At 23.4% G+C, this 12,666-nt stretch overlaps 2 protein-coding genes across 3 annotated transcripts; both read right to left on the reverse strand.

Moving 5' to 3' along the window:
• Positions 1–5,388: 5,388 nt before the first annotated feature.
• Positions 5,389–10,849, reverse strand: LOC122508414 (GRIP and coiled-coil domain-containing protein 1). Of its 2 annotated transcripts, none has more exons than XM_043621740.1 (9): positions 10,727–10,849; positions 10,386–10,585; positions 10,181–10,299; positions 9,798–9,959; positions 9,566–9,711; positions 8,741–8,984; positions 7,908–8,534; positions 7,169–7,623; positions 5,389–5,960 (listed from the first exon to the last, which is right to left on the reverse strand). In XM_043621740.1, the coding sequence occupies exons 2-9, from the start codon at positions 10,450–10,452 to the stop codon at positions 5,789–5,791; spliced, it is 1,992 nt and encodes a 663-aa protein (XP_043477675.1). In that variant the 5' UTR covers positions 10,453–10,585; positions 10,727–10,849; the 3' UTR covers positions 5,389–5,788. The 2 variants fall into 2 exon arrangements, with proteins under 2 accessions (XP_043477675.1, XP_043477676.1); XM_043621741.1 differs by having other exon boundaries at positions 10,711–10,770.
• A 261-nt stretch (positions 10,850–11,110) lies between these two features.
• LOC122508415 (D-aminoacyl-tRNA deacylase 1) lies at positions 11,111–12,622 on the reverse strand. Its single transcript, XM_043621742.1, has 4 exons — positions 12,458–12,622; positions 11,934–12,024; positions 11,399–11,634; positions 11,111–11,311 (listed from the first exon to the last, which is right to left on the reverse strand). Exons 1-4 carry the CDS (start codon positions 12,498–12,500, stop codon positions 11,223–11,225), a joined length of 459 nt encoding a protein of 152 aa, XP_043477677.1. The 5' UTR covers positions 12,501–12,622; the 3' UTR covers positions 11,111–11,222.
• Between the last annotated feature and the right edge of the window lie 44 nt (positions 12,623–12,666).

The raw sequence follows: 12,666 nt of genomic DNA on the forward strand, positions 1-12,666 counted from the left end.
AACTCATCATGTTATAGTTCTTTTGTGAGACGTTTAATGTAAAGGTGGCAACAAATTAAGTTTTTGCTCTTATAGGAGGGACGCTTATTCCTCACCTTTTTATTTTTAATTTAAGAAGACAATTATTCTATTTCTACATACTTTTTTCTTTTCTCATGTTTAAGTTTTTATTTTTTACTATTTACCTTTTATTATTATTATTTTGTATTTTACTTCTTCATTTTTTATTAGTTACTTCTTTTCTACTTCCTTTTTCTTTTTTTGTTTTACTTTTTTTATTTTTTACTCGTTATTTTTATTATTCTTCTAAATTCGAGGTTTTTCTCGATAATTATTTTAGTTTTTTTTTTGATATTTCAAAAGGATATTTTTTACTTTATGTACTTTTATCTTTGATTACTAATTTCTAATTTTTATTAGTTTTTAAGTGAAGATTTTTCTATCGAATGGAATTTTAATTTGTCGAGATTTTTAATAAGCGATTTTCATTTTATCGAATAACAAATTGTTTTAAATAATTTTATTTATAGACTTTTCTAACATTTTTTTTCCTTTTTTTCTTTTTTCTTATTTTCTTTTTCTCTTTTCTTTTTATCTTTTTTTCGTTTTTCTTTTTATTTCTTTTTCATTTTCATCTCTTTTTCTTTTTCCTTTTAATCTCTTTTTCTTTTTCCTCTTAATCTCTATCAAAATGAAGTTTATTTTGATTTTAATTTAAATAATTAAATAATTTTTCTCCTATTGTCTTCGACGAGAAATATTTTAATGATGAACAATCGAGTCTGAAATAGGGATAAAGCGTCCTTCGCGATTGCCCCCGCTCAAAGAAACGATAAAATTACTATATTTTGTACTTGTGTAAGCGTGTAAGCTACTTTCCAGTATTGATAAGATTTTTGAGAAGGCTTTGATACTTTTCAATTTTGTTTTTTTCTATTTTTTTTTTCTTTAACAAGGTGATTAAATGTGTTTCATGATTTTAGCAGCCATGCAAAGTGACTGTGATCTAGAAAAAAAAACAGAAGTAAAGTAAAGTGGCGGCTATGACACTAACAAATTTTTTCACCACACACACAAAACTTCTCTTCCTGTCCTGATAATTTTTTTTCTTCTTCGAGCTTTATTGTATATCTAGCTGACTTCCAAGCTATTTTTTAATCCAACTCACAAATTTAAAAATACGAAATCCGTGAAATAAAAGAAAAAAAACTGTATAGGAAAAGAATCAGTTCTCTGAGAGAAAAAACTTATGAATCTGAATCGGATTATCATATCTGTATGATAACTATTAGTTGCTATTATCGATTGTAACAATTATTATTCTATTGTCCCTTGTTTAATTTTTGAAATATTTTTAAAAACTGTTATATAAATATTATATATATCGATCGAATATAATGTTATGCAATTATAACAAGCATACGAAAAAAAAATAATGTCACGTGTAGAAGTGCTAAAAAGTCTCTCTATAGATATATAATATATATTATACAGTAAAGACGTCTTTTTATTGATCATATCTCACGATACATGATTATACAAATATATAAATATATACATATAATACAATTATACAGAAGATTATTTTTTATTTTCTTTTTATTTTTTCTTCTCGTTCCTTTTGAATAATCGTGTATCAATATTATTAAAAATAGAAAATTTGTTTCTCTGCAAGAGAAAATGGAAAATTTGTTTAAATTATCGATGACTGAAGTTAAAACGTTCTTATTGTATATTTATATATTCAACATACATCTGTGCAGTAAAAATCCATCTGTATATACTATAATATATTTGACGATTATGCAGGTAATACACGCATACGTAAACGATAAATCATTATATAGAAATACGAAAACTATGATACTCTGAAAAAAAAATGTGTCGACATGTTTAATGTACATATAAGGCCTATTTTCCCATAATGTTCAACGCACTCTTTTTCAAAAGAAAAAAAAAAAAAAGAAAAATCCTCGTTTTTTCAACTTGGATTTTTTTTCCACATCACAATGTACTCTTCTTTTTCTGTTTTCCTTAAGAGTATTAAATTTTTTGAAAATATATATATATATTAAAAAACAATATGGAAAGATGCCTCGATATGTATAAATATATTTGACGTTTTAACAAATATCAGGCAGAGGTATTAAAATCTTAACCAATCCGATGAATTTCCGTGAAATCGACCACATTGTTTCCGACGAAGTAAGAATTTTTTATAGATAATTATTATTATAAGTTTAAGAATGTGCATTTTCTTTGCTCAATCGAATAGAATTCTAAAAGAAGAAAAAATTTTTAAAAATTAGAAAAAGAATAAATAAAAAAAATAAAATTTATTTTGTTATAAAGAAAACTTTTTTGTACATTAAAAATAAATTCTAAACTTTTGTCACTAAATACAAAATTTTGTCTACGAAATTTTGTTTACATACTTTTATTTAAATTTAAATTTAGGTGCTTGGAGAATTTTTTTGTCTTTTAGAATTCTATTCAAGAACAAACCGGATTTTTCATAAGGGGGAAACTCGAGAATTCTCTTTTGTTTCCGGTTATTTTTTCGAAAATCTCGTCGAGTTTGTAAATAATGTGTAAATAAAAAAAGTTATTCAACCTTTTGAAAAGAATCAAGATTTTCGCACTACTAAAAACTGATTATTTTTATTTAATTAAAACAAAAACGTATGATTCACAATTAGTAAAATAATTATTCTCGCAAAGATGGAAAATTAAAAATAAGCATTATTTTGAAAAATTTTTCTCGAAATCTTTCTTGAAATCTTTTTTTTTTAAAAAAGATATAAAAATAATAATGTAACAGATTTTATTTTCAATTTTTTCGAATGAATTTTAATTTCATTTAGAAAAAATATTCAATTATCCCAAATAATAATTCAATTCTCCAATAAGAAAAAAAAACGAGTTTTTTCATGATGAAATAAAAAAAATCCGGTTTTTGGTACAAATAAATGTTTTTTTGGGCTACGAAAAATCATTATTATTGATTATATTACGAGGTTGACGCTTGATGTAGAAAGAGTTGAAAAAAAGAAAAGAAAACTACTTTTGGAAGTACAAAAAATTTTAAAAAAAGAAGTTAGTGAAAAAAAAACTTTGTCTCGGAACAGGATGTTCTTTGCGGAAGTATAATATCTCGTGCCTCTTATTATGCCACAAAGTGCTTGATATTGCAGTCGAACGACAATCTCCATTCATTCGGAGTAAATATTTGTTAAAAAAAAAAGAAAAAAAAGATTCTAATTTGAGTACGATAGCTACTAAAAAAAACAGCGATGATGATTTAATTGATCCGATCATGTACATAAAATACACACCAATTTATTATCTCCTCGAAAAATTGCATGGGTTTATTTCACTTAACGCGAAGGAATTGAAAGGAATTATAAACTGAAAATTGTAAGTCTAAAAAAAAGTCAATTTTGGAAATTTTAAAAGGGGATTTTACCAAAAATTTCTTGAAAAAATTGAAATTTTTCAATCAATTTAAAATTGTAATAAACTTATTTTATTCGATTCGTCAATTTTATTGATTAGAATTTAATTTTATCAACTTTGATTCATTCAAATTCAATTTTACCAATTTTTATACATTAAAATACAATTTTATCGATTTTATTATTTTAAATTGAAATTTAATCAATTTTAAAAAATTTTTTTCGCAAAAATTGCGAATTTTTCAAATTTGTGAGTCTGGAGTTCCCCTTTTAAAACAAAAAAATGCCTAAATTGTTATTTATTGAACTCGACGGGACCATCAATTTATTTAAAGCAAAAAGAAAAAAAAATACATCGTTCTTTTGTTGACTTAAAAAAAAGAAAAATTTTTAAACATTTTCTTTCATTAAAAATTGTACTTAACGAACGTGAAATTGGAAAGAAAATGGCATTGTTAATAATAAAAGAAAAAAGAGACCCGTTCGCCTTTCAATTGTAAAAGTTTGTAGCTTCCTCCTCATCCACTTCGCTGTTAATTAATTAAGTCTACCGGCCTCTTTTTCTCTTTAATTCAACGAGAGATTAAAATGCGAAAAGCCTTACAGTGTTTTATAAAATATTAATTTTTAATATTACAAGAATACTATAAATTTTCTATGAGTATTAAGAAATAAAAAAGAAATATTAAAAATGGTTCTAAATTTAGATATTAGAATTTAGAGAGTGAAAAGAAAATGGATTCGAGAATTACTTTTTCGCATTTAAATCTCTAGTTTGAAAAATTAATCGTGATTGGTAGGTTTTAACTCCAATGCCCACAATGAAAACTAAAAAAGAAATTAAATGAGAAAAAAAAACCAGTTCGTCGGACCAAATTGCTTCTGGCGCACGCAGATGTTCTAGTTTTTGAATATTATGATATCTTGTCAAAATGTATGCTTGGAGAGAAATTAAATCAGTGACAATTTTATCCAATTGCATCACATGCTTTTTCGTCTTCGAAAATATTTTGAGAAAATCTGAAATTCTTGACAAGTTTAAAAAAATTTAATAACAAATTTTGTTAATACCGATATAATAATATAAATAATTTTATATTAATTAATATTAATTAATTTTCATTACCCAATTAATATTAACTAATAGAATAATTTAATATTTTTTAATTTACATTTCGTTAAACATCCAATAATTTGTCCCCTACAATTTATAAAATATACAAATTTCTTTCAATACTCAAAAACAAAAGTAAAAAAGAAAATCTTTCCTTTCGAAAAGAAAGCATGTGATGTCAATTTTGTATAACAGAAGGCAAGAGTGCACTATAATTTTATAGAGAAAAAAAAAGTTGTAGAAAAAAAAATTATAGAAAATTTTTATTTAATAAGTGTATAAAAGAAAATGTTAAATGTGTCCATGTTTTTTGAAGAAAATGATTAGCAAGAAGTAGAATTTAAGAGAGAATGATTGTTTTATTCGGGGGGAAAAAAAAGGACTGAAGTGTTTTTTCTAAAAAAAGTGGAACCTTGTTAAATCGAATTTTATGGGAAATGTTTTTAAAAAAAAGAGTGTATAAATGAAAAATAAAAGGAAGGGAACAATTCTTTTTTTTTAAATAACATCAAGATTCTACTGTAAATAAAGTTTATTTTAAAAATAGCCAACTTTTAATTACATTCAATTTACTTTTAATTCCGCGTTAATAATGGAATAAAAAAAAATAGTTAATAACAATGTGAACAAAGTAAACAAAAGTTAACAAATTTAAAAGTATAAGTTTTTCAGAAAAAAAATTCTGCTTCTTGGATCATTATAAGAAAGTATTTTTCAACTTGAAAACATGTAAAAAAACAAATGTTTTTTCTTTTGCCCCGTATGTAAAGATTGAATGCACTCACAATTTTTGGTATAAAAAAAACAATGTTTAACAGAAATGTTTAACAGAAAATATTTAATATAATCGATAATCGACATGGGATACAAAAGAAAGTCAATACGTAATTCTTCCATTGTGTCTGACTGAATGATTTGGTTGAGAAAAATAAAAGTTATTTGAAAATTGTTTCTTTTCCTTCGTTTTCAAAGAAAAAGTGTACATTCGAAATGGGTATTCGAGTATGCTGTATACAATTATTTTACAAAAAAAAAAAAAAAGAAAAAGAAAAAAATGTAAAGGAGGCAAAATATATTCAATGTTCGAGGACATCATCTTTTCTATGTTTTTTTTCTCAATTTTCCCTCTGATAAAATTGTTTTATAAAATTTATTTTAATTTAAAAAAGTTTCGTTAAATTCTGTCTTTCTTTTTTTTAAAAGATTTGGTTTCATTTTGCTACTTAACGCGACGGATTTTTTCCGTTTCTTCCGGCGTGAAATGTAACACTGTCGAAATAGCATTTAACATGTGTCGCTTACTTGACGGATCGCTGGTGATTAAATAATTAACAATTACGTTCTTAAGATATTCCAAATTTGCTCCTTCCCTCGATTTGCAGGCCTCCAATCTATAAAATATTTCAATTAAAAATATTACTTTGATAATATTAATTATTTATTTCTTTTATAATTTTTAATCTAAAATAATTAAATTCTTATAGAAGAAATTTATCCAAATTTTTCAAAATAATTAAATTTATTGAGAAAAATTAAATTAAAATAATATTAAAAATATTTGAATTCTTATAAAGAGTTTTATCGAAATTTTTTAAAATAATTTAATTACTGCGAAAAATTTTATAATTAACATTTTTTTAAATAATAGAATTCATACGAGAGAAATTTTATTACAATTTTTTTAAATAATTGACTTCTTTCTGGAAATGTTGTTAATTATGAAAAAAATGGAAATCTTGGTAAGAATTTCTTAAAAATTTAATTAATTATATAAATTTAATTAATTATTCTTAAAATCTTATTATAAAAAATGGTAGTGAAATTTTTCAAAATAATACAATTTTTGAAAATCATAAGCAAGAATAATTAATTATGTATATACTTACCTAATAAGTGAATTTTTTAATTGTTTGGAAGAATTCATTTATTTTTATAAAACGCAAAATTCCTCGAAAGAATTAAATTAAATTATTTTCAATACAATTTTAATAAAATTTCTATAAAAAGAAAATTATTTTTAAAAAAATTCATTGAATTCGATTATTTTCAACAATTTTGATAAAATTCTTTAAAAATTAATTATTTTTTCAAAATTATTCATAAAATTCTTTCAAAAAATTTAATTATTTTTAAAAATTCTGATAAAATTCTTCAAAACAATTTATGTAATTATTTTTAAACATTTTAATAAAATTCTTCACAAAAAAGTTCAATTATTTTCATTACAATTTTAATCACATTCTTTGTAAGAATTCAATTCTTTTCATAAATAATAAAATTCTTTGCTGAAATTCAATTATTTTCAATACAATTTTATTGAAATTTCTCGAAAGAATTCAATTATTTTCAATACAATTTTAATTTAATTTATCGAAAGAATTCACTACATTAATTTAAAAATTCAAAACATTTAAAAAGAAAAATTAGAAATGTTAAGAAACAAAGAAACAAACAAAAACTAACTTCAAACTGCGAACAGATTACCGGAATGCAACAATTATTAAATATAGAAGATAATTATTATTTTTGAAATTTAACTCTAAATAATAATAGTTTATTAAATTTATTATAATAAATAATTTACTGAATTTTAATTTACCTGGTTATTTGTGACTGTAATTTTTTTAATTCGTCTTTATGTCTTTCTGTTTCGTGATAAAGATCACGTTGCCTTTCACGTAATATCGCTTCGAGTTCAACATTTTGTTTTCGTAAATTTGAAACTTCTATTTCTCGTCTCGCTAATTCTTGAGCGTAATGCAACATTGGCGGATTATTGTCAGCAGTTAATAAACCAGTTACTAGATCAGCTGATGGTTCACTCGTCATATCAACAGTCGGATAACTTTTAATTTCCGACGATCCTTTACTGGGTAATAAGGCCTGAAATGATGATTTTAACGTTAAAATTTCCTGATCCTTTTCATCAATAACGGCTAGAGAACGTTCTCTTTGTCGTAATAATTGATGCTCCAGGGCTACAATTTTTCCTCGATATTCATTATCCTTTTGGTTCATCAGTCTCTCCAATTTCATACGTTCATCTTGCAATATCTAAAAATTAAAATAATTATTTACAATTTTTCCTGAAATCTAACAATTATTCTTTTCTAAATTTTTACGATTTTTCTTTAGTTTCACTTTCCGAAATTTTCAATATTTTCTATAAGTATAGTAATTTTTATTTCAAATTTTTTTTTGCAATTATGAAAATTTTCATTTATAGTTTTATTTTTCAAAATAATAATTTTCTAACTAATTAAAATATTAATTATTAAGAAAGGAAAATTTAAAAATTTGTAAGATTTAAAAAAATTCTAAAATATTTGAAAGCTCACTTTGTATTGATTTTCTAATTTGACTTTAAATTCTTGTTCGCGTTTCAAAATTTCCTCGTTTAACAATCGTATTCTTTCTTCTAAATTTTTATTGTGCGTTTTAATCCGTTGCAACTGAGTCCATTCGTTTGAATTCTCATGCGAATGTTTCGAACTGTGTTGTTGAATATTTGTCAATTCACTTTTCATTGTGTTATTAGATGAAACTGTTTTCTGTCGCTTGAGCTCTTCGAATTCTTCCAAAAGACTCTCGTATTTATTCCCATAATCCTGACTGGCATCACTTAGATTTAAACTATTTAACAAATCTTTGACATTCGCGTAAGAATATTCTTTATCGAGATTCATTAAATAAGTGTAAAGTTCACGTATATTTGATGTTAGTTTCTTTGGATCTTTGGAAAAATCGTTACTACTGCAATTATCCGCATAATCTGTGGATTCAAGATGATTTAATTGATCCTTCAATTTTTGTATTGCCTGCTGATCTTGCTGTCTTGCTCTGTCATAACCACCGACAGTTTCTGAAAGTTCTGCCAAACGGGCTTCTAAACTTGCAACACGTTTTTCATGAACCATCGCAAGTGCTCTTGCATGCTGTTGCGCGGCCGCTGCTTTTTTCTGTTCCTTATAATTCAGAAAAATAAAAATTTTATGTATTAAAATTAAAAAAACAATTCTTCCTCTATAAGGAAGCAAAAAATAGTAAAAATTGAGTATAAAAAAAATAAATATAACAAAAACAATATGAAAATATTAAAAAAATACATATTATTAAAATTGAAATATAAAAATAATAATATAAAATTGAAATTGAAAATTAATAAATTTACTTCATGTATAGCTGAACGATGTTGTTTTTTCATTGCAGTCATTTCGGCCTGCAGGGAAAGAAGCAAAGGTGGAGTCTCCTTAGCAGCAGCTTCTGCTTGCTTCAATTTATTCTTCATTATTTCCAATTCAGCTTCTAAAACTTTACTCTGAGATTTACTGGACACGTGGCCTTTCAATTCCTTAATTTGTCCTTCCAATTGTTCACGAATTCGTCTTTCATTGTTAACAACCTTTTGAAGTTCCCTATAATAACAAAAAATCATTCTTTAAACATTATTTTAATAACTAGTAAATGATACGCGCAAAATGTAATATTTCATTTATTATTATTTTGCATATTAAAAAATTTTATATTTTTAAAAGTATTACAACTACTTTCAACAGTTTTTATAAAATTTTTAAGGAAAACTAATTATTTTTGTACATTTTAATAACATTTTTTGATTAAATTCAATTATTTTCATAATTTTGAAGAAAATTCTTTCAAAACATTGAATTATTTTTAAAAATTCTGATAAAATTCTTCGAAACAATTGAATTATTGTTTAAATATTTAATAAAATTATTCGCAGTAATTTAATTATTTTTAAAAATTGTTATAAAATTTTTCTAAAAAATTCAATTATTCTCAAAAGTTTTTTTTTATAAAATTCTTTGTAAATTTCAATTATTTTCCAAAACTTTCAGTTAAAATCATCTAATTTGTAAAAAAATTACATTATTTTTACGAAATTTAAAGATATTCAATTATTTTAAAAATTTTTTGATAAATCTTTGCAAGAATTCAATTATGGTAATAATTTGTAATAAAAATGAAATAATACTTCATTATTGCAGAATGATCAGAGTGCTCCCTTTCTCTTTCATGTCTCTCCATAATTAGTTTATACTTCAAATGCTCCATTTCCGAATGCGAATTATTTTGCGCACATTTTAATTTATCCTTCAATTCTTTGATTATTTTTTCATGCTGTTAATTGGAGAGAAAATATTAGATAATTCAGAATTTAAATAATTCTCTGATTCAAAAAAAAAAAGAAGGAAAAAATACTTTACTTCTTCTCGATCGCTTCTCAACTGTTTCTTATCAATTTGAAATTGAGCTTCCATTTTTGATTTTTCAGCAGAAAGAGTCGCTAAAGAATTCATTAATGTATTTAATTGTAATTTTAGATCATCCACTGTTTCCGACTTTCTCTCCTCTTTCCGTGTTTGCAACTGAAAACGAAAAAAAAATCCATTAAATACTAATAATCAAAAACGAATTTACATATTTAAATTTTAAAAGGCAATTTTTCAAAAATTAAAATAGAATTAAATTAAAATTTATAGAATTACATTTGCTTGTAAATTCACGTATTTATTATTATTATTAAAAATAATTGAAAAACGGTTTTTAAAAAAAGCGAATATTTATTATTATTATTATATTTATTTACCGGTGATGATTTTGATGAATTCCCATCTTCAACGGCACTTTTTGATTTAGAATTTGCTTTCGGAATTTCTTTATCAGCCCTTTTTGCCTCCTCCATCTCACTTTGTTTAGAATTATTATCTGAAAAACAATTGAATTTCAATTATTAATTATAAATTATTGAAAGAGTGTTCTTTTTTAGTAGAAAAAAATAAACAAAAATTTACCTGTATCTTCATTGTTAGTGTTGCAATTTAAATTTTCACTTTTTTCCTTGCTCTTTTTGTTATTCATATTCTTCACCCTTTTGTTTATTTTTATTATTTATTTACATAAATATTACAAAATCACAAGAAAATAAGGCACAAGTGACGAGATATGAAATGTTTTTATAAACATAAGGAAATTTGTTTAAACAATTCAATTCCTGTAAGTGAAGAAAATAATTATTAGATCAAATTCACAACGGTGAAAAGTCATTGTTATTGTGGAATTAAAATTATTTTACATGGAAATAAAGAGAAAAATTATTAAAAAAATGAAATTTATAACCTAAAAACTTTTCTACCTCTGACATCACATCAGCTGATATCTGTCAATGGCGCAAACTGTATACCTGTCAACGTCACTTTTACCAATTTGTTAGTATAAATAAGTTTTTTCTATTTTTCAAATTATTACTTTTTCTTTAATTATAGTTTAGTTCCAAAAATTTAGAAAATTTGCTTCTTTGGTCTTTTTTAAGAACTTAATCTAATTATAATTCTTCATAAATTGTTTAGGACATTTTTTCTAGAATGTATTATTTAATTACTCTAATTTAATACTCTACCTGGCCCTATTAATTTTTTTTAATATCTTTTTTTAAAAATTTGTTAGTTTTTTAAAAGAATTATAATTCAAGGAAAATTCATTTGTAAGTAACTAATTTTTGGTTTTCTTTTTCTAAATACAAACATGTATTTAAATATTATAAACATACGTGAAAAAACTAATTATAATTACCAGAAGCATGCAATATTTTTTAATAAAAATATATAAAAACTATATTTTCTTTTTTATTTTCAATCTGAAAGAACTGAAGATTCTATTTCCAATGTTACCGGTCCAGAATTCTGAATATTAACCTCCATCATTGCTCCAAATTTACCATCTAAAATAAAATTTATTCTTTACTTAAAAAAAAGTGGAGACAAAATTTAAAATTTTTTGATAAAAGTAAACATTAAAAAGTGTATACCTTTTATTTTTTCTGGTTCATAATCTTCACCAAGTTGAGTGAGAAATTTATTGTAAAAAATTTCCGCCTCATGAGCGTGCATTGCTCTGTGAAAATCAAGTCGATTACCTTTCAAAACATGATAAAGTGTAAATTGACTTATACAAAGTATTTCGTATTTCTTTTCTTTTACATTGGCCGACCACTTTTTTCCATCTTCATTGTTAAAAATCTTTGTATTCAATATTTTCTTCACTCTGCAAATAAAATTTAATTCATTAAAAACACAACTAGAGAAAAATATATGTAAGATTTTATCGATTTTATATACTTTTTATATTTGCAATACAACTAAAATAAATTTATTTATTTCAATATTAACGGAAAATTGAAAAAAAATAGAAATACAAAATAGAAAACAAATAAATTTTAGGATCAAATACTGTGATGTAAACAATTAAATTTAAATATTGTTATAAATTTCTCATGCAGTTGGCTTTAAAAAAAAATGGAATAATTTAAAACGTCAAGACAATTATTTTAATCATTTTATTACATGTATTCCATATCATTCAGTGTGTCGTCTCTTTTTATACCAATTAGAACACACAAGCCATTTTCAATACTGCTAATAATTTCTCCATTAACTAAAACAATACAAATATTTTACCATTTTTTTTACATTTTTAACAAATTTAATTTTTTGAACTTTCTAAAAATTTACAATTTAAAATCTAGTCAATAATTTTAATCTACTAAAAAAGTTATAAGATTAAAGTTAAAAAGAAAAGTGCAAGTTGTATTTTGGAATTGAATTGTTAATTCATTGTTCTTTTTATGAATTAATAATTCCTTTAAGTAGTTTTCAAAAATTGTTTCAATTATTCAAAAACGGTTTTAATGTATTTTTAATTTATTTTTCATATTTTTAATATTATTTTCTCAAATTAATTAATTAGTCTGATATAATTTAATTTAAATACAACTAATCGAACTAAATTGAATAACACGTGACAAGGAATCGTTATAATGAAAATAAAAAAAAACAAAAACTGTTTTATTATAATAAATTTCAATTACCCGAAACACTTGCTTTAGCAACACGTTGAATGATAGCCTTCATTTTTAAAAATCTTTAAAAATCTTACAGTGATTTATTATTTTTATCATAAAAATAATTACTTTCACTTATTGTGATTACTGATTAATTAACATATTAACAATTCATAAAAGTATGGCTTGACCTCTGACTTAACCTAAAAAAAATGTAATTCTCTCATTGGTGCTTG

The sequence above is a fragment of the Leptopilina heterotoma genome, unplaced genomic scaffold (genome assembly GCF_015476425.1).
Source record: "Leptopilina heterotoma isolate Lh14 unplaced genomic scaffold, ASM1547642v1 Lhet_54, whole genome shotgun sequence".
NCBI classification, from domain to species: Eukaryota; Metazoa; Arthropoda; class Insecta; order Hymenoptera; family Figitidae; genus Leptopilina; species Leptopilina heterotoma.

Coding starts and splice junctions, on each gene's coding strand:
- LOC122508414 (XM_043621740.1), bottom strand. CDS start 10,452: ATGAATAACAAAAAGAGCAAGGAAAAAAGTGAAAATTTAAATTGCAAC. Junction 10,300..10,385: donor CACTAACAATGAAGATACAG/GTAAATTTTTGT, acceptor ATTGTTTTTCAG/ATAATAATTCTAAACAAAGT. Junction 9,712..9,797: donor TGAGAAGCGATCGAGAAGAA/GTAAAGTATTTT, acceptor TCCAATTAACAG/CATGAAAAAATAATCAAAGA.
- LOC122508415 (XM_043621742.1), bottom strand. CDS start 12,500: ATGAAGGCTATCATTCAACGTGTTGCTAAAGCAAGTGTTTCGG. Junction 12,025..12,457: donor TGCTAAAGCAAGTGTTTCGG/GTAATTGAAATT, acceptor GTATTGTTTTAG/TTAATGGAGAAATTATTAGC. Junction 11,635..11,933: donor CTGAATGATATGGAATACAT/GTAATAAAATGA, acceptor TTTTATTTGCAG/AGTGAAGAAAATATTGAATA.